The sequence below is a fragment of the Hermetia illucens genome, chromosome 3, assembly GCF_905115235.1.
Source record: "Hermetia illucens chromosome 3, iHerIll2.2.curated.20191125, whole genome shotgun sequence".
Lineage (NCBI taxonomy): Eukaryota > Metazoa > Arthropoda > Insecta > Diptera > Stratiomyidae > Hermetia > Hermetia illucens.
In genome coordinates this window covers 175,134,637-175,153,528 of record NC_051851.1, presented here as the reverse complement: position 1 = coordinate 175,153,528, position 18,892 = coordinate 175,134,637, and the positions used below count along the sequence as shown (strand labels likewise).

Genomic DNA, 18,892 nt, shown 5'->3' with positions numbered 1-18,892 from the left:
CGTAATCAGCTCACAGAGGCACTATCACAATGCCCACATGTTTCAGGTTATCAGATGTTAGCATGTTGATTCCTATCTTATCTTTCATGTTGGGGATGTTCTCCTCGCTTTAATTATTAGGCTCTTAGGAACCGATCATGCTATGCCATCGTCTTCTTCTTCTTTAGCATTTATTCCGTTCAGAAGCAGCGGTCTACTCGTTTTGATCGGCAGCGCTATTTTGCTGAAGGCATGATCCAGATGCACTCGCGAGGCTCACCATCCAGCGTATCGAGCCACCGTAGTTTCGGCGACTTTCTGGTCATTCCTCATCGACTTCGGTGTTCATACAAATCTCTCTCTCTCTCGTTAGCGCGAATTATGTGATCATATCGATGAATACGCCACTCCCCCAGTTTTTCGACAATCGGCGAACCCCATATCGATCGGGGATATGATCACGACGCCACTAATCCATTAGCGGGAGGCGTCATTCATTGTCTTTTATAGTCGCCCAACAATCAGAATCATAGAGGATGACAGGACGGATGACACTCTGTCGATCACAAACATCTCGACTTTATCCAGGCTGTGCTAATGCGTGAAGCTATTTTATAACGCAGTTCACCATTGGCTGATAGCATTAATCCGTAATTTTTAAATCGCTCAGTTCTGGGTAGGTCACTGCCACTGACAGTGGTAGGTCCTGTTTTATTCAGATACAATTTGAGATCATGTTGCATGTGACAATCATTCCATTTTTGAACAAATTACTCAAGATAAGCTTCGCTATTAGACGCTAGGACAACATCATCTGTATTAAGCGCTGTATAGATCGCTGGATGTTGAATGTCTGATGTAACAGTGTCCAATAAAGAAGAGTGGTGAGCGATGAACACCGACAGAAATTAGATTAAAACTTCGTGTTAATATGGACGCCACAATTCGAACTTTACTTTTCAGATCGTGGTAAAGCAATTTAACCCAGCGTACGAGTTCTTTTGGTATTAGGTGCTCCCGCAAAGTATACCAGATAAGTTCATGTGGCACGTCGGTGGACAAACGCCTTCTCTAGATTTAGAATATTGTAGGCAATCAATTCTGTAGATCCCCACTTCTTCCGTTTTTTTTTTGCAGGCAGTCTTTTGAGGAACCCAATCTTTGTTAGCACTGTTGTTTCCTACTTGAAGGGATCGGCGCTAGGTTGGTTTTGAACACTAATTTTTCGGCGCTCCGTGCTGCCCTTAAATAGTTGCAAGGGTATCTTTTATTGTTTTTCAGGTCTTCTCGTCATAGGTTTAGGTATGTAATAATTCGCTAAGCAGGAATGAAAGGGAGTGGCTTATTGCAACACTTGAGGTTGTCTTGCAGAACGTCCCTGGGAAAGTGGAATAGATTTCATTTATACAAAGGGAGGGAAATTTCAGCAAGCTCCTTACATTGCGCTCCACAGCTTAGGGGAAACTTTATTTCGGAGAACAGCCAAAAATTACAAAGAGCTGGACTCGGACTTTAGAGTAGGTGGTATGCAGTTTGGATGGTCTCGCATTTGCATGATGCAGTCAAATTTCGCTGATGTTTCTTTGCGGCCATTTTTTTCTGGAAATGGCGCAACATGGTGGTCAAACAAGATTTGACTGTCTGACCCTGAGAGGCTTCATGTTGATGCAGAATTCCTTAGGAATCGAAGAAAATTCCTTAACAGCAATGCGACCACCAACCATCATTCCGAAAACTGTCAGAAACGTCCAATCTATACACCGATCGTCTTAAAACTGTAAGTATAAATGACATACAGAATGCTAAATGCTTAATTTTAAAATACATTTTTTTTTAATTTTTTGTGTAAAACAAAGCTTTATTTAAACTGGTATACTGTCTGTCTATCACACGCATTTTCCTCAGAGATGGGCGTTGATTTGACGCTTGTCACGTACGCAACAACTGTGGCCCCACGTTGGGCGCCAACCCTGTTGCCGTGAGAATGCCGCGTTGTATCACCTTGGTACCAACACGGTCACCAAGGCTGTCAACCAATCAAATTTTCCATACAAGTTTGCCAGTGGTGAACGCGGAACTGCTAGCATTCGGATTAGCTTCAGCACGTGTCGTCCAGTTCCATATGTTTTCTCGCGCAGTCATTGTTTGCGACTGGCATACCTGTTAGGGGAGTTTAGTTGGTTGACAGCCTTAGTGACAGTGCCAGAGCGGTCAGGCAGGCCATAAAGCGAACACCTGCAACGAAAAGAAAAGCTGCGTCCTGTGGAGGGACCGTGGCGCGTCTGATGAGAACGTTGGGCACACTGCAGGCTCGGAGTGCTGTCCGGTATTCAAAGTAGAACTGGAAAGAGCTAGGACGCGGTCAGCGTGATTCCCATCCTACAAATCAATATGCGCCGGAGTGCAACCGCTCACCAGTTACCATCGCAGTTTGCTGCGAAGACCAAAGTTGATTTAGTGCTCATCAGTGAGCAGTACCGAAACAAGGACCCAGTTTCATGGCATCCTGACATATCAGGCACCGCTGCCATCTGGGTTCAGGACGGCACCCTCCTAAAGGCCACGACTTTGTCTGGATTCAGTGTTTAGGGATAACGTTTTACAGTATCTATCTTACGCCGAATGAGACGATGCTTTGATGCTTTGGAGGACGCTATCTTCGACGCAGATGGTGGATCCTAGTCGGGGGTGACTTTAATACTAGGGCACTTAAATGGGGCGTGCTTCACTCATACTCCAGAGGGAAACAAATTCTCGAAATGGCGGCGAGAACAGGACTGGTATTTCTAAACATCGGATCCATCCCAACGTTCCGGCACCCAGGCTGCGAAGGAAACATTCCGGATATAACCTCCCCGTCGAAGTCGCTGGTGGCGAGTTCTGGAAGACTTCGCAGCAAGCCACTATCAATACATTGCCTTCGAAGTGGTGGACACAATCTCTCGATGTGTGCCACCCGGGCGACCTTTCTGTGCATGGAACGTTGCGGGTGCAGGTGCGGCGCGCTGGTGGGTACTCCTGGGATTGTGGCGCTACAGCTGACACTGTTGTAAATTCAGTTATGAACCTTATAGCGACCGCCTGTGAGCCTCCGTGCCCAGGAGACATCGAATTGTGGCAGACTTTTGATGTATTGGTGAACGGTGGAAATTTGCAAAGCTCCGGAAAGAGTGTCACAGGCTCCACCACTTAACACAACATCTAGACGACCGGGAGGAGGCATGTACTACAATGACAGAGTGCAGATCAACCAACAGGAGACTCCGCAGCACAATAAACAGGAGCAAAGCGTGTGAACCCTGTTCACTTAAGGCCGAACAGATGGACTGCATAATACGGCACTATTCCCTGCCCACTCCGTATGGAATGATGACGTCGGACGTCTATAAAAGAATTAGAACAGGAAGTCCTCCCTATGAAAAGCAAGAAGGCGCCAGGACCCGATGGTATTCCAGCAGAAGTATACAGACTGCTATTCCAACATCGCCCAGACCTACTGCTAGGCGCATTCAACGCTTGCCTAAAAGAGGACATTTTCCCTTCTCGTTGGAAGGTGGCGAGGCTTGCAGTGATCAGCAAAGAGAGGCGATCCTGAGTTGCTGTCTTCATACCACCTTCTCTGTATGTTTGACACTGCTGAAAAAGTGCTCGAAAAGACTCGCTGAAGCGATACGCATTACCGGAGATTTATCTCCACGGCGCGGGAGGAGATCAACAGTTGATGCTGTCATGCAAATCGTGGATACTGTTCGACGAGCGGAGACACATAGCCGCCGAACTCGACGAGTAGTGCTCCTCGACGTCAAAAACGCTTTTAATTCCGTAAGATGAAAAGACATTCTAGGCACACTAGACAATAATTCCCACGTGAGGAACTGCTCTCCGCTCTACGAAACACTAAAGGGTCAGAAGCGGAAAGAGGTCACATCGGGGGTAGCGCAGAGATCCATCCTGAGGTCGGACCTCTGGAACGCTACCTATGATAGTCTACTTAAACTCGACATGCCAGAAGAGTCGCGTCTGATCGGTTATGCAGATGATGTCGCTGTCCTTATTGCACTGTCGAACAGGCACAAAACAGACTTATCAGATTGATGCGACGGATAAGTGGATGGATGACTACTCATGGTTTCAACCTTGCCCTGGAAAAAACCGAAGTAATCATCCTGACTAAAAAGCATCCTGCATCCTATATCATTCGGCGAGTCGATAATCGAATCAAAACCAGCGGTAAAGTACCTTAGGCTGACTCTTGACCCAAAGATGAGTTTTTTTGAGCAAACCAAAGCAGCAGCGAACAAGGTGCTGCTGGAGTTTCGGCGTTAAGTGTGTTCAACGGAGTCTGTCCCGTTTTACGGTGCTGCAGTATGGGCTGACGCGGTTGGCAAGGATGTATATCGTAAGCGTCTCGTGTAAGTACAGAGACGGAGAGCTTTAAGGTGACATCTACGTACCGCACTGTCTCTAAAGCGGCCATGATGGTGATCGCGCGAGTGATACCCGTTGCCCTTCTTGCTAGGAAGCGTCAAGCCATATACAAGTTGAAGGGAAAAGAGCTAAGGGAGGTGGTTGCTCGTGAAGACCGGCAACGCACCCTAGATCAGTGGTAACTCTCTTGGCAAAATAAAACTAGAGGCAGATGAACTACGCGACTCATTAGCAACTTATGTGTGTAGCTGAATCGGAAGCATGCTGAGACTAACTATTTCCGCACTCAGTTCTTATGGAGGTGTTTTGCAATGGAGTTTTGGGCGACGCCCATCACACTTTTTTTTCTTGTGGAAGGTGGAATGGGCTTCGTCAGCAGTTCTATTTCAACACAGTGGAGACACTCCAAACAACATTGTCGAGGAGATGCTGGGGAGCGCTGGCAGGTGGAGCTGTGTTGCCCGTTACGTTTGGGTCCTTCTCGTTGCAAAGAAGATAGAACTCGACCGGTGGAGGAGCAGGGTGGCAAGGGGTTCCTTGAACTGACAGTTCCTTTCCTCCTCTCCCCTCCCGTTTGTGAAAGGAATTCCCTGATTTGAAGGCTCCACAAAGTGGGAGAGTTTGGGAGCTAGCCCGAAGTAATGTGACAAAAGGTTTCAGGATAGCTATCTGACGATCGGGTGGTATTTAGTTGGTAGTGTGATGACGTACCGTGGTCCTACTCTCTATACGTAAATGCATTTACTTATCCCGCCCCTAAAAACAACCTCAACTACCAATGCCAAACTTTAGTAAAGATTATTTCGCCCACGCCCATAATCTTCTAGCAAATACCACCTTGTAATCACTTCGGTCCCGCTGCTCCCAGGGCAGAGGTGAGGCAGCGTCTGATGAGTTGCCTCTACCCTCGACGAAACCGCAAGTCATGTAATCTTCTAGCAATTCATCCAGAAGAGATGAGGCCTTTTTACTTTGTATTCAAGGATACGACAGTGGATTGGATCTAGCCTAAACTATCCTGTATGGATGGGGGATTCAATCCAACTCCAAGATATTTATCGAGATAAAGGAGAAAGGGTTTCAATCCAGGTATGTAAATTTTTTCAACTCGTATGACAAACACTTAAGCTCTCTGCTCTTCTGATAAAAAGAAGTCCTTTCTTCCACTTACTATATATTTATATATATATTCTGACTCAATAAATATTGTCTTAAATTACAACGTTTACACACTATATTAACTTTAACATAAAGCCATCACTTCAAAAAACTAAAAAGACCATCCTTCCATTTCAGCTGCCAATCCTCACTCAAAATCATGCCCTGAACAAACCTCCAAAGGACTTGTAATGAATAATTTTGAGTGCATCTAGTGAATGTTGGCATTTCTTCAGTGCTGGTTCCAGTCACGTTAGGTCGTTGCATTCCCAACTGCTCTGCCACTGCATCGTCAAAGTTAAATATAGAACTAGGCGTGGTGAACTGATTGAAGCCGGTGGAATCCAACCCTCCCAATTGTCTTGGTCCTCCATATGAAATCGTGTCCCTGTTCCTTTTATTCGGGAGACGACTAGTTCTTTTCTGCAGATCCTTATAGGAGAGTCCTTGTTTCTGGGAAGGAAGCAATCGTTGTCGATTAAACCACGCTCCCAGCTGTCGGACGTTTCCAAGGACTTCATTGTTCAAGCTGTTGTCATCGAATATTTGAATGTTTGATAGTGCGGCTAAGGGATTTCGTAGACCTCGATCCGTCAGTAAGGCGTTGAAGTAAGTTGAGGCCAGCTGGTAAGTAGAACTCAGCGCACGAACCGTGTTTGAGAGGTTGACTTGTGGGAGTACATCAGGATATTTACGTTGCATATAGTCGGTTACACATCTCGTATAGGCTATTTCGGGACTATAGTAGTTGTACGCATTGATAGCTGCTGCGGCCATGCTCCGCATTACTCTGAATGTTGATTCAAGTACTTCAGAGGATGTTGACCTGTTTTTTTGTTTAAAGAAATCAAGAAGGTTAGCGGAGATGCTTCGAGAGAGTTGGAGTACTTACGTTTGCCTCGCGTCACTACTATCCTCGATCTCTCTCACAAGAAGGTCTTCTAGAAATTTGGCAACATACTGAGCTGCATTCGACACTATCCTAACAGTATTGAATATGCCACCATACTTTGATATCGCGGCACTAAAAATACATAAGTAAGTACTCAAGTAACACCAAGAATCTAAACGTACTTTTTCTCACTGATCATATGCTGGTTACTTGGAACAAATCCTCCCAGAGCCTCAGCGAAATTCCGCACCCCCATCAGAAAGGTACGCAGAGTTATCAGCAACTTCCGGACATCATCTTTGGCAAAGAACTCTGTCCTGTAGACAAGAGGAATCCTCTGATCAGAAAGAGTGAAATCGGTAACCCGATAGTATTTACCAACATTTGTCTCGACTCCTCCGAGCCACCACCACTGCGGGTTACATCACCACTTGGTGCTTTCTCGTCTATCACGACATCACTATGATCCGGACCACAATCCACTTTATGCACTACTGCAATCGCTACTAGTACAAGAGTTATAACAATTTTTTTATAGATCGCCAATCTGATCATCTCGGCAAAGATCTTAAGCAATACAGATACAGATACACACTAAACACTCAGATACACGACTATAACTAAGTACGGAGCGCTGGTAGACGCATTAAGTGCTTCTAGGTCTACTTTTCGAATAGCTACTAATCGCCTGGCGACGGTAGTGCGGAGACCGACGTTCGCTTGGCATTTTCTTCATGCCGTGGTATCTTCAGATAAAACTGATGTTGCAATTAACACTGAAAATACCTTTTAGGTAGGTCTGAGAAAAGCGTCCCATGTCCTCAGGCACCTACTGAAATCGACGCGACGAACACTTGCTTGGTGAATATTTTAATTAGTTATTATAGACTCTGGTGCTGAGCTGTCCCAGCAAGACCTCTGGCGGCACCACAACGTCTCGGAGTCAACTTCTTCGGACGATCTTGGAATTTCTTCTTAGCCAACGACTGTTTACCGCCTCTTGAGAGTCAGCTCCGCTGTGATCATCGATTTTACAATATATGTAAGTCAAGTAAATATTGTCAGAAGAAATTTAGCAGTTCAAATAAAGAACGTTCGAAACGGTACGAGTGGCTCAGTGGGTTGATTTTTTGGTCAAATCTCCGCCCGTTTTGAGGTCACAGTGGTTTTCGTTTGGGCCGTGCCAGCACTGAGACAAGATCTGCTACTTTGAATGGGAAAACTGCATGGAATACAACCAGATTGCCATTGCTTTCTTCGCGCATACTCTTCCTTATTAATCTGCGCTTTTTGATACTGCTCCGCGGAATCTGGTTGGGTACATGACGTGAATTTTAACCGATCAATTTGATCGGTCGCATCAATGAGGCTGTCGACTTGCTTGATGTCGTTCAGCCCAGCATCGCAAGATTGCCAGGGATCTCTCCTCATTACTTCTGCTTTATGCGCACGTACGTATGTGGTTGACTTAATGAAAACAAGTTCCGTTGATAGCTTGTCTGATTCGGTTTTGATAGTCAATGAAGATACTTCTCAAATGACGCCCGCAATGACTCAGGGCAAGTTGAAGAAGTTTTAAGTACTAATTAGTTGGTAATTAGGCCCGCATGTATGGTTCATGTTTAGTGGATTTGGACATTATTAGCTTAGGGTGGTGAAAGTGGAGGAAATTTCATGAGTTCTATTTTGGTTTCCGCTGAAGCTATCTAAATTGCTCATTAGGTTCATCTAATTAAAGAACGTGTGGGAAAGCAGCTCATACTTAGTTGAACGAGACCCTATTCTAAGAAAACCCAAAAAGAAAAGGGAGGGATAGGTTTGAATTTCCGGTGATACACCACCGACATTAATGCAATATTATTTGGTCCATTTTTCAAATGTATTGCTCAGAAGGAGGGAGAAGTCAACCCTTCGAATCAACCCTACGAGTACGCTTAAAATTGCTATAGAAAAAGGAGTCTAAGGGACCAAAGACCGAACATTTTAACGCCGAGATAGTCTCAGATTTGGGGAATGGAAGCTACTGATACCTAATAGGCGATCACTCCAGTTTGCACAACTTAGGTAGAAGTGATGTCCTCAATGGTTGTAGAGGACGATTACCCTTAAGGATGAGGGGTCAGCGCGACCTTTAACTTGTCACTTACGATACGGGGTGTGACGTCCTCAAGGTGCCCGAGTAAGTAGTTCTGACACTCTAACTGGCAGTATACCTGCGTCCTAGGTAGTAGCCTCGAGAAAGCTTCTCGGTGAAGAGCGAACCGCAAATGACCGGTACACGTCGGGACACACTGGGAGGCTCCGGAGCCGTCGACAACTCTCTGTCGATGGGGTGATGTAAGCGTAACTCCGCTAAAGTGGTAGTTGTGACCCTTCAGGACCCAGGTCGGATAGTATGCATTGAACCGGTGTTAGTAGACCACGTTGCACCGAGCCAACACTGATTCGTCCCTGAATTCCAGGACAGCTAACCCTAGGTCAGGCCTCAAGGAACTGGGGTAGGAGCTGTGCCCCCGAGTGTACACCCGTTCCTGACTATCGGGACCCGCTCCCTTGCACACGATGCGCTGGTTAGTTTTCCATGGAAAATACACATAAATTAATAAAAAATATCGACAAAACAAAAGGAAAGGAGGAAGAGCTCAGTGCGTTTGGTCGCAGCACAAAAATGCGTCGTTCACCGCAGCGATCAGCGACATACCAGATGTGACACCGGGGCGCCCAAATAAAGATGAAGCCTTATGAAATGGCGCGACTAACGGTGCAGAGATGACAACTCCAATAGTGCCCCTTTTCCGAAAGAAAGTCCAGTCAGAATTGCTAGTCCTGAGCAGATGGATTCGGACCGAGTGCAAATGCAGTCGACCGTCCTAGCTAGAGCATAAGAGCAAAGGCTCATCAGGAAATGCGCAGCAATAGTGAAGCGTATGCGGTCAGCAACGTTCCTCCAGAGAAACGTCAGCAAAGGCGTCAATAACGGGCTGATAGAACTGGAGGAACTATTGGACCGCTTCTCCTTCTATAGGCGAACGTGGAGAGCAGCGGAAGACGATTGGAGAGCAAAAATAGCCGCACTAACCACTGAGAACGATAATTGCGTCAAACAGACCGCAGATAGCCCACTGCAAAGCAAACTGGGGAAAAGGCGGGAAGAGGACGTCGTGCCTGAAGGCGATTTTATCGAAATAAATTCCAGGGCCCAAAAAAAGAAAGCGAAGAAGGAAAAAAGGAAACAACTGACTACGCCGATAGAGACACATCTGTCAAAAGACAAGGAGGCTGCCAACAAAAATCCAGGAGCAGAAAAGACGAGGAAACGAAGAAGGACTAGACCGTCGGCTTTGCTCATTAAGCCGACGGAAGGCAAGACATTTGCGGAAATCCTTGCTGCAGGATGAAACCCGAAGACAACGGTGTAGAAGTGTCTTCCATACGGAAAACGAGGAGTGGCGAAGTTCTCGTCGAACTGGGTCCAAAGACGCCTAGCAAGAGTACTTTCTGCGAAGCGGTCAAGGGGTTTTTGAGGGAGAAAGCTCTTGTTTCCAGCCTAGAACCCATGTGCTCTCTAGAAATTTGGAATCTTGACTGCCTCACAAAAAAGGTCGAAGTGGAGGAAGCGATAAAGCGTGAATGTCCAGAGGTAACTAATGTCCGAATAGGTATCACCTCTGTAAATGTTCGAGGCCAAAAGCTCGCTGTGGTGAAAGTCCCCGAGCAATATGCAAGGAAACTCCTTAGCAACGGAAGAATCAAAATTGGATGGGTAGTATGTAAGGTGCGAATACGGACAGTCCCCACCAAGTGCTACAGATGTCTGGACTATGGACACATGTCAACAGCTTGCAAGGGACTGGACAGGAGAACAACATGCCGGCGATGCGGTCAAGTGGGTCATCAAGCGAAGACCTGCAATGAAAGCCAGAGTTGCGTTCTCTGCAGGGATCATGGCGCGTCTGATGAGAGCGTTGCAAACACTGCAGGCTCGGGACGGTGTCCAATCTTCAGGGCGGAATTGGAAAGGGCTAGGGTGCAAACGGCATGTTCCGCATTTTACAAATTAACATGCCCCGGAATGCAACCGCTCACCAGTTGCTAGCACAATTCGCTGCGGAAGTAAATGCTGACCTAGTGCTAATTAGCGAGCAATACCGAAACAAGACCCGACTTCATGGCCAGAGCGGTGCCAACGTAGGGGCGGTTGACTATAATGATCCTACCGTCACGATAGCTGCTGTTCTAAGTGGAGGGTAAGGAGATCTGTAAGGAGGTAATGGTGGCGGTAGGAGGGACTCGTGTTGTCGCTGTGTATGTGGGAATAAAACTGGATGAGGTCATTGTCGAGTTTTGAGGACGTGTGCGGTGCCGTGGACACGCCTGTTGGCAAACTGGAATGGAGGAATAATAACGTGCTCGGTGATGTGTTGGAACATGATGTCGTGAAGGACGTGTTCGAAGCTGCCCGGGGAAGTTGAAGATTGTTCCTTTTTTAGAATGGCAACGATGAGGGATTCTTCCCATGGAGTGGGAAAATGTGCTGAGAGGAAGCATAGGTTGAAAAGTTGGGAGAGGAAAGGGCTTAGGGTTTTCCGCATTTTTTCAGGATGATTATATGGATGTGGTCAGGGCCAGTTGATTTTTTATTATTTCGGGAAAGGATGATGGATTCTACTGTAAGGGGTGTGACCACTTGTATAGGTGAGCAGCGGGGGGTTGTAGATTGGGGTAGTGCGATCGGGGTGTAAATGAATGGGGTGGAGGTAAGGTTGTGGATGTGTTCGCGCACCGCAGTTTCTATGGGTGGGTCGGACAAATGTCAGGTGGTGTGATGGGCGGCCAGAAAACTATTAGCAATCAGGTTGGCGCGGGTTTTGAGAGAAGTATTTTGGGGGGGGACGCTGGTTGTGCGTGTTTTCGGTAGGCGAGGACAAGCACCACGGGGTTGGATGCAGGTTTGCTGATTAAGCGAGATTCTCGCATGCTTCACAGTGTAGTGGTCAGCGCATAGTGGCTGGATATGGGATTGGATGAGATGTATTAGAGAGTTAATTCGTGCTTTTAGGAAATTGAATTGGGGAGCCTATTTGTATTGGTGGAGTTGGCGTCGTAGAGTGGTTTTTTGCTTAATGAGGTCAAGGCTGTAGAGTGGAAGGGTGATCAGGTCCTAGTAGTTTAGTGGTCTGAGAAGGATCGTTTCGTTACAGGCTCTTTGTGTTATTTCCATGAGCTTTTGCACGGCGGAGTCAATTTCAACAGGAGACGGATTGGACGGGAGGCAGATAGTCGACAGTTTGTCGGCTAGGTTGTAGTTGAGGCATTACCAGTTGGTAGCAGGGTAGTTGGGAAAAAATTTAGTTTGAGGTTTGGGGAGGCGATCAGTGATGTCGAAGTGGAGAAAAACTTCGTCATGGTCGCTCACGCCTGGGATGGTGGGTAGGTCCTGGGGGGAGTTAGGAGAGCTGGGATGGACGAGGAGGTGGTTGCTTACCAGGAATAGATCGATGAAGGAGTGGACATTTGCCTGTGGAAGGTGGGTTGGTTGGTGGGAGGGAGGGTGGTAGTGCTGTGCTATTGCAATTGACGTTTCTGGTGGTGTTGTACCATGTATTATGTTTGGAATTTAGGTCACCCCCTAGTAGGAGGGAAAAACTTTTGTGTTGGCTAATTGGGAGGGATTTGAGGTGTTGCGCTAAGTTGGAGATGTCAGCAGGATTAAGGGTTTGATCGCGGCAGTAGAATCTACCTAGGAATATAATGGAGGAAGATATGGTGATGGAGACAATGGTTAATTCAATGGATGGGGCAATAGTGGCTGGGATGAAGACTCGTTAGACATCTCCTGAATAACCCGATTAAAGAATTCACTGAGCCACAGTGTCGGGTCCCAGCTCTTCACTTTCCAAGGCTCAGATGAGATGTCCTGTTGCTTCTCCGGAAATGTCGACAGTGATTGTGTGAGCAAATTCTTTAGTAAAAAAATCTACTCGAAAAATTTTCGTCATCTATCCGTCGTGGCTTGACGGTTGGTAAGCAAAGTACCTTTCTTGTTATAAACCCTACAGAAGTGTTCTATATCCTGCGGGCGTATTGGCTTTTGCTAAGCCGAAACAAATCTCTTTCGCCATTCTGAGTGTCCAGTTTATCGTAAAAATCTTTGTAATGAACCGCTTGGGTGATAGTGATCGCTGTCTTTGCTTCCCGATTGGCATTTTATAAATTTGTCAATTGGTGAGCATTTTATAGTCGAGAACCTTCATTTCAACATCGTCATTCCAAAACCACGTATCTGGGCTGATGTACCGCTTACCTGGCTTGATGACCTGTTAGGAGGAATCGACCTTTCATATGGTATTTCCTCTTTTTCTTCAGCCTTTGTCCCGTTCACAAGCGGGGTCGGCTCGACCTTTCATATGTTACTTCCATATAGCAAGACAGAAAGAACAGTCTCAACTTGATCTTGGTATTGAGATAAGTGCATTTCCAGATTTTAGATAGGGCAGCGAAAGCGGATCTTGCGCTGTTAATACATCGGGCAACATCCAATTCAGTGCCACTGTCGGTAGAAACCACGCTTCCTAGATATACAAATTGATCGATGCTTTCGATGCTCTGCCCATTAATGTAGACAGGAAGAATGCAATGACCCGTCAGACTGAGTGCCTTATTTGTTGGTATTTATCTTCAGTTCAACTCTCTTTCCAGATCAAGAACCATTTGGCCAAGGTTCATGACCCGGTGAGAGAGCAAGCAGATGTCATCAGCGATTTGGACTACATACAAGATTTGGGACCACATACAAGCTCTTTCGTGATGCAGTATACATTCATGAAATCATTGCGATCTGCGGCATCTTCCGCTTCCCTGATCGACGCAATAACAAATTCTCTCTTGTCACGGCGTACACTACACTGAACTTCTTGGGATTCCGCTCGATATCGGAGTTCGAGCGCGTCACGCCCGCCATCATCCGCAACGGTCAGTAGAGCCTTCAACCCCTTCATCCGATCCGCAGTCAGCCAGATCTTATGGCACCCCTTCGGGACGTGGCCGACGACCCATGTAAACCTGAAGAAAAGAGCATTTTTGATGGCCACACAATGCTCATCGATATTCTCAGGAGAGTTACTCAGTATATCTACCATTCCATCTGCAAGATAGCTCTCCCACTATCAAGCAGCTGGGTCATACAAGCAGTCGATGTTGAACTTAGGAAGTTGCAGCTCCTCAATCCTGCGAAAAGTAGTGGACGCAACACGCAAGCAAACGTAAGCCACCATCAGATGATGTACCTTTCAAAGCCGACGTCAGCACCAAGACCGTGTCTCCCCATCATATATACGAGCAAGGTTTTGTCTGATCCCACCTTGGCATTCAGATCAGCCATCACGATCGCAATGTCACCTTTTGATAGCTTCCCCTACTCGTAGAAAACATCCTTCTCCACTATATCGGAAGTCCCCGCTGGTGAGTAACACTGTACAATTGATGCTCCTTAACCTGGACCGAAATTTAGCAGTTAGAAGTCTGTCAAAAATAGCGCGCCTTGCGGTAGCCGTTAAAACAACCCGACACCGGATTCGCGTCTGCTACTAGGCTAGGCTTTCTAGAGTACAAAAACACCCTGCCGCAAGAGGGAGAAGAGTATTCTCCAGAGTCCCGTCACCTTACTTCGCTGAGGCACGAAATCTTCAGTTTATATCCTTGGAATTCCCACTAAAGTTGCAGAAAGCGAGCATTCTGAGGACCCTCGCTACCGTTCTGGAGAAGCGTGTGCAATTTCCAGAAGCCGATCATAGTCTGTTTTCCGGTTGTGAGCCACAGAACTCCTCATCCCTCATATGACTTGCGGTTTCGTCTAGGGAAAAGAATACTCATCAGAAGCTGCCTCACCTCTGCCCTGCGAGCAGCGTGACCGAAGTGATTACAAGTTAGCATTTGCTCCCAGGGCAGCGTCTGAAACAACGGAATTTAATACAAAATCTGAGATTTTTTCTGTGTTTTTATATTTTCAACAAACAGCAATGTCAATAAATTGCGTTGAAAGATTAATATCTAACTTTTCAAGGTAACAAGAGAAAGCTGAGGTTGCTCTACATCTTAGCCAACGGTTTTCTTTCACCGTCGCGTAGGAGTACCTTTTCTCTTCAAAATATTCCACTCAAGACGACAACCCCGTCCACAACTTCTTTCGACCAATTCTTTGACAGCTCAAAATTTGCAAGCGAAATGTCAAAATACGCAGCTCAGCCACCGCCAGCTTAACCTCCGCGACCATATGTGTCTGTGGTACACACACGGTGCTCGGAAATAGATCGTGAGTTGCGCGAAATTGTTTACAAAAACCGCGACGGAGACATGTAATCGGAAAACTCGTGTTGCACAGGCGAAAAATGGACTCAAAGTATTCACTTTTGTCGATGTCACCGGCCGTCAGCAACGGAAACGGGCTGGCGAATGGTTTCCCTGCAAAACGCAAAGACCCAGGCGGCAGTGGCAATGGAACTTCCGAAAAATCAGCGAAGAAGAACAGGATCAGCTTCAACCTGACTCCAAAGGACGCGGAGAAGATGAACGGACAGAAGAATGGGGAGAGCAGCCAACGAGGCCAGTGGAATTCGTTGTCCATTCAGGAGCAGCGCCAGACCTTGCCCGCGTATCAATGTCGTCACAGGTGAGCAAGTGCGCAATTGGATTTTGCCTTGGGGAATTCAATCGTGGCATATATATTTTGCAGGATCCTCCAGGAAATCCGCAGGTCAGACACTCTCCTCATCATGGGCGAAACTGGCTCCGGCAAGACCACGCAAATGCCTCAGTTTCTGTACGAAGCAGGTTATGCGAACAGGGGGATGATCGCCGTCACGCAACCACGTCGAGTTGCAGCCATAACCGTAGCAAAACGTGTCTCACAAGAGATGGGCTGCACACTAGGCGACACTGTCGGTTTCACCGTGCGTTTCGAGGATTGCACGTCCAAGGCCACGAAGATCCGCTTCATAACAGACGGTTGCCTGCTTCGCGAGGCTATTTCCGATCGATTGTTGAAGAACTATAGCGTGGTCCTCCTCGATGAGGTCCACGAGCGGACGATAAATACCGACGTCTTGTTTGGGATTGTTCGCGATGCCCAGCGACAGCGCAAACAGACCAACATGACTCCCTTGAAGATCATTGTGACGTCGGCTACGATGGATATTGATCATTTCGGGAAGTATTTTGGGGTGCGGGGGATGTATTTGGAGGGTAGAACGTATCCGGTGAAGGTGTTCCATGCGAAGGAGCCACAAAGTGATTATTTGCATGCGTGTCTGGTGACGATTTTCGATATCCACCGGAATGCCCCGGCAAAGTGAGTTTTTTTCAGTGCATTTGGTGTGGTGTGACACTAACCTGAGTTCCTTGCAGCCACGACATTCTAGTCTTCCTGACGGGTCAAGAGGAAATTGATGCAATGGTCCAGCAGATCCGAATGATTGAAAAGGTACATCCGTTGACTCTCTGCCTCTCCTGCCCGTGAACTAACCTTTCTTACGCTTTACTTTCCAGGCTAACAACCTCAATGCGCCCACACTGCGAGTCTTCCCCCTGTACTCGCAACTTCCGCAGAACAAACAGCTCGAGTGCTTCATTCCGTCGGCACCGAATTCCCGCAAGGTAATTCTGGCCACAAATATTGCCGAAACGTCAATTACAATCCCCGGTATCCGCTATGTAGTTGATGGTGGCTTCGTGAAGCGTCGCGTGTACGATCCTCAAACGGGCATGGAGTCCTTGAAAGTTGTGCGGATATCACAGGCTCAAAGTTGGCAAAGATGCGGTCGGGCAGGTCGTGAAGCTGATGGCTGCTGTTATAGGACGTATACTCGCAGCGAAATGGAAGGACTACGGAAGATGCCAACACCGGAAATTCTGCGGAGTAATATCACGTCAGTGGTGAGTATTGAAATAAGAAATTCCCGAAAAAGATGAAATTAATTCGATCCTCATCCCCTTTCAAGGTCCTGCAACTACTCGCTCTTGGGATCGACTGCAAAACCTTTGACTTTCTCGACAAGCCTTCAGCGACTTCCATCGAGAACGCCTATCAACAGCTGCAACAGCTTGGAGCCATCAAATCGGCAAAGTCGCCGGAACTAACTGCCTTGGGTCGTCGAATGGCCTTGTTCCCTCTGGATCCGCGGTACAGTAAGCTCCTCCTAATTTCGCCCGAATACAGCTGTGTTGATGAGATCCTGAGCATAGTAGCGTTACTATCCGGCGAGAATATATTCTGCACAAGTGCGGAGAAGAGGGAACAAGCAGCGTTAGCGCATGCCAAGTTCGAGTCGAAATACGGAGATCATTTGACGATATTAAATGTTTACAAAGCTTTTCAGAAGACGGAAAAGTTTAAGGTAAGTCTTGATGTCAGCTTTTCATTTGATTCCACGTTTGTAGCTAGTTTGGGTTGGGAAGAATCTTTTGACACCCAAAACTCCCTTGAAAGGAGAGTTCTATTCTGCATCACGAAAACTAGTCCCTTCCCATCACTCTAACCCCAACAAATCTCTTCCACTTCTAGCTATGGTGTCACGACAACTTCCTCAATTCCCGCAACCTCCTCTACGCCCGAGACGTTCGCAATCAGCTCCAGGAAATTTGTACAAAATGCGGCATACAATCAACCTCGTGCGGAACCAAATACGATAGCGTTAGAAAGTGCCTTATCGCCGGTCTTTTTAACAACATTGCCGAGCTGCAGCGTGATAGCTTCTACTTAACTCTTACGAGTCGTCAGCGTGCTAAAATCCACCCATCGAGTGTTTTGTGCGGGAAATCAAGGTGGTCGTATGTGATATTCACGGAATTGGTTTCGACGGAAAGGAACTTCCTGAGGGCGGTTACCGCCATTGAGCCGGAGTGGATTGGGGAAGTTGTGCCCCATTATCCGCATTTAAGTCGCATTCAATGCAATAATACAAATACTACTTAGGTTTGATAGGCAATTGCTAGGAGCAATTTAGAATTTTGAAATTTGTAAGTGAACGTAAACGGAAAGTTCGTTGTTGGAGGAAAATCTGGAAATTTTGTCACAATTAATTTTGTGTGATTTATGTCAGTTTTGTAAGATTCATTTTTATATTTTTTCCAATGATAAGATACTGTATATATTGCGTTTAGTTTTAAGATTATAATTGCCTTAAATGGTACTGAATTTTTACGATGTAAATAAACTAAAATGTCGAATTATATTTAAATGTTTGGTTGCTGTTATATGGTTGCCACAAAACCCGTATATGAGGCATAGCGCATCCACTGCGTCATCATTACTAATTGCGCTTAAAGTTCCCTCAGGACTTCTCAACAAATTTGACACACCAATTTCCTTCGCCACGTAGTTCTAAGCCGACCCACTCGTCGGTCATGCTGGGATGATAGGTTCTTACCCCTCCTTAATGTGAGACTTATCCTTTGCCGCTTTATGATCAACATGTATACAAAACGCCTCGACACCTTGGATATTCTGCCTATTAATGCGAATAAGAAGAGTACGACGACCAGCCACAATGAAAACCAGCTGAAATCTAGGGGTTTTGGCGAGAGAACCCCCTCCAGGGCTTGCCACCGACGGATGTCCAGACTGGATGAGAGTTTCCCACGCTCGAATACCTTATAAGGGCCCTCGTATGGCGGCTGTTGCGAATTCCAGAGGGCATCAGTCCTCACCAGAACGTGGGTACAAATTTCAAATTCCCCAGGGGGGTGGAACTCCAGCTGCGTGTGACGAGATGGTAGAGATGACTTTAATTTGGGCACGACCTCTCATGGCAGGCGCAACAATCCGGTCTCTCCAAGACCATCTTTTTTATCGCGGACCAAGTCGCCAGGGAGTCAAAGTTTCTCCCCGTACACCATCTCAGCAGAGCTGGCAGCAAACTCTTCGCAGACTGCTGTGCGGAGGCCAAGCAGAACGAAAGGGAAAACCCGGAACCAGGATGGCTCGCGTCTCCAGTGCCAACGCTCTAGCATCCCAACGGACTGAGGATGGTATGCAGTTGATGTTTGAATCCTAGAAGCTTTCCAAGTTCCGAGAAGAGAGTAGATTCAAAATGCATTCCCTGGTCTGTGATGACGATGGTGGGAACACCAAAACGCGGAATCCACTCTTGACAGAGAGCCTTAACACATGACTGTGCTGTTATGTCCTTCAGAGATATTGCCTCAGGCCACCATGTATTTTTTTATAATTATGTTTTATGAATAATAAATGATTTCAATTACTGGACAAAAGTAGCCAAAAAAACTATTTGTGAACTTCACAATTAGTGACCTCAAGTGGACTCAATGAACATCGAATTCCGTTGCGCCCAGTAACAAGTGCTTCCGCGGGTTTTCCTTCGGTCTTGTCTAATCTCAGCTAATGAAATCACCACGGGTGCATTGTCAACAACAAACACA

General features: G+C 46.6%; 2 protein-coding genes across 2 annotated transcripts; one reads left to right on the top strand and one right to left on the bottom strand.

Moving 5' to 3' along the window:
• Positions 1 to 5,575: 5,575 nt before the first annotated feature.
• LOC119651492 lies at positions 5,576 to 7,616 on the bottom strand. The gene is made up of 4 exons (XM_038055106.1): positions 6,840 to 7,616; positions 6,640 to 6,774; positions 6,458 to 6,589; positions 5,576 to 6,391 (listed from the first exon to the last, which is right to left on the bottom strand). Exons 1-4 carry the CDS (start codon positions 7,010 to 7,012, stop codon positions 5,665 to 5,667), a joined length of 1,167 nt encoding a protein of 388 aa, XP_037911034.1. The 5' UTR covers positions 7,013 to 7,616; the 3' UTR covers positions 5,576 to 5,664.
• Positions 7,617 to 14,665: 7,049 nt separating this feature from the next.
• LOC119651491 (ATP-dependent RNA helicase DHX33) lies at positions 14,666 to 17,685 on the top strand. Its single transcript, XM_038055105.1, has 6 exons — positions 14,666 to 15,125; positions 15,189 to 15,803; positions 15,860 to 15,935; positions 16,001 to 16,387; positions 16,453 to 16,848; positions 17,016 to 17,685. The coding sequence occupies exons 1-6, from the start codon at positions 14,845 to 14,847 to the stop codon at positions 17,424 to 17,426; spliced, it is 2,166 nt and encodes a 721-aa protein (XP_037911033.1). The 5' UTR covers positions 14,666 to 14,844; the 3' UTR covers positions 17,427 to 17,685.
• The last annotated feature ends 1,207 nt before the right edge of the window (positions 17,686 to 18,892 follow it).

What these genes read in the sequence shown, in the direction of transcription:
- LOC119651491 (XM_038055105.1), top strand. Translation starts at nt 14,845, where the DNA reads ATGGACTCAAAGTATTCACTTTTGTCGATGTCACCGGCCGTCAGCAAC. An exon ending in AGATCCGAATGATTGAAAAG is followed by an intron (nt 15,936 to 16,000) that starts GTACATCCGTTG and finishes TTTACTTTCCAG; the next exon opens with GCTAACAACCTCAATGCGCC. An exon ending in AGAAGACGGAAAAGTTTAAG is followed by an intron (nt 16,849 to 17,015) that starts GTAAGTCTTGAT and finishes TTCCACTTCTAG; the next exon opens with CTATGGTGTCACGACAACTT.
- LOC119651492 (XM_038055106.1), bottom strand. Translation starts at nt 7,012, where the DNA reads ATGATCAGATTGGCGATCTATAAAAAAATTGTTATAACTCTTGTACTA. An exon ending in TCGGAGGAGTCGAGACAAAT is followed by an intron (nt 6,775 to 6,839) that starts GTTGGTAAATAC and finishes TCTTGTCTACAG; the next exon opens with GACAGAGTTCTTTGCCAAAG. An exon ending in AGTAGTGACGCGAGGCAAAC is followed by an intron (nt 6,392 to 6,457) that starts GTAAGTACTCCA and finishes ACAAAAAAACAG; the next exon opens with GTCAACATCCTCTGAAGTAC.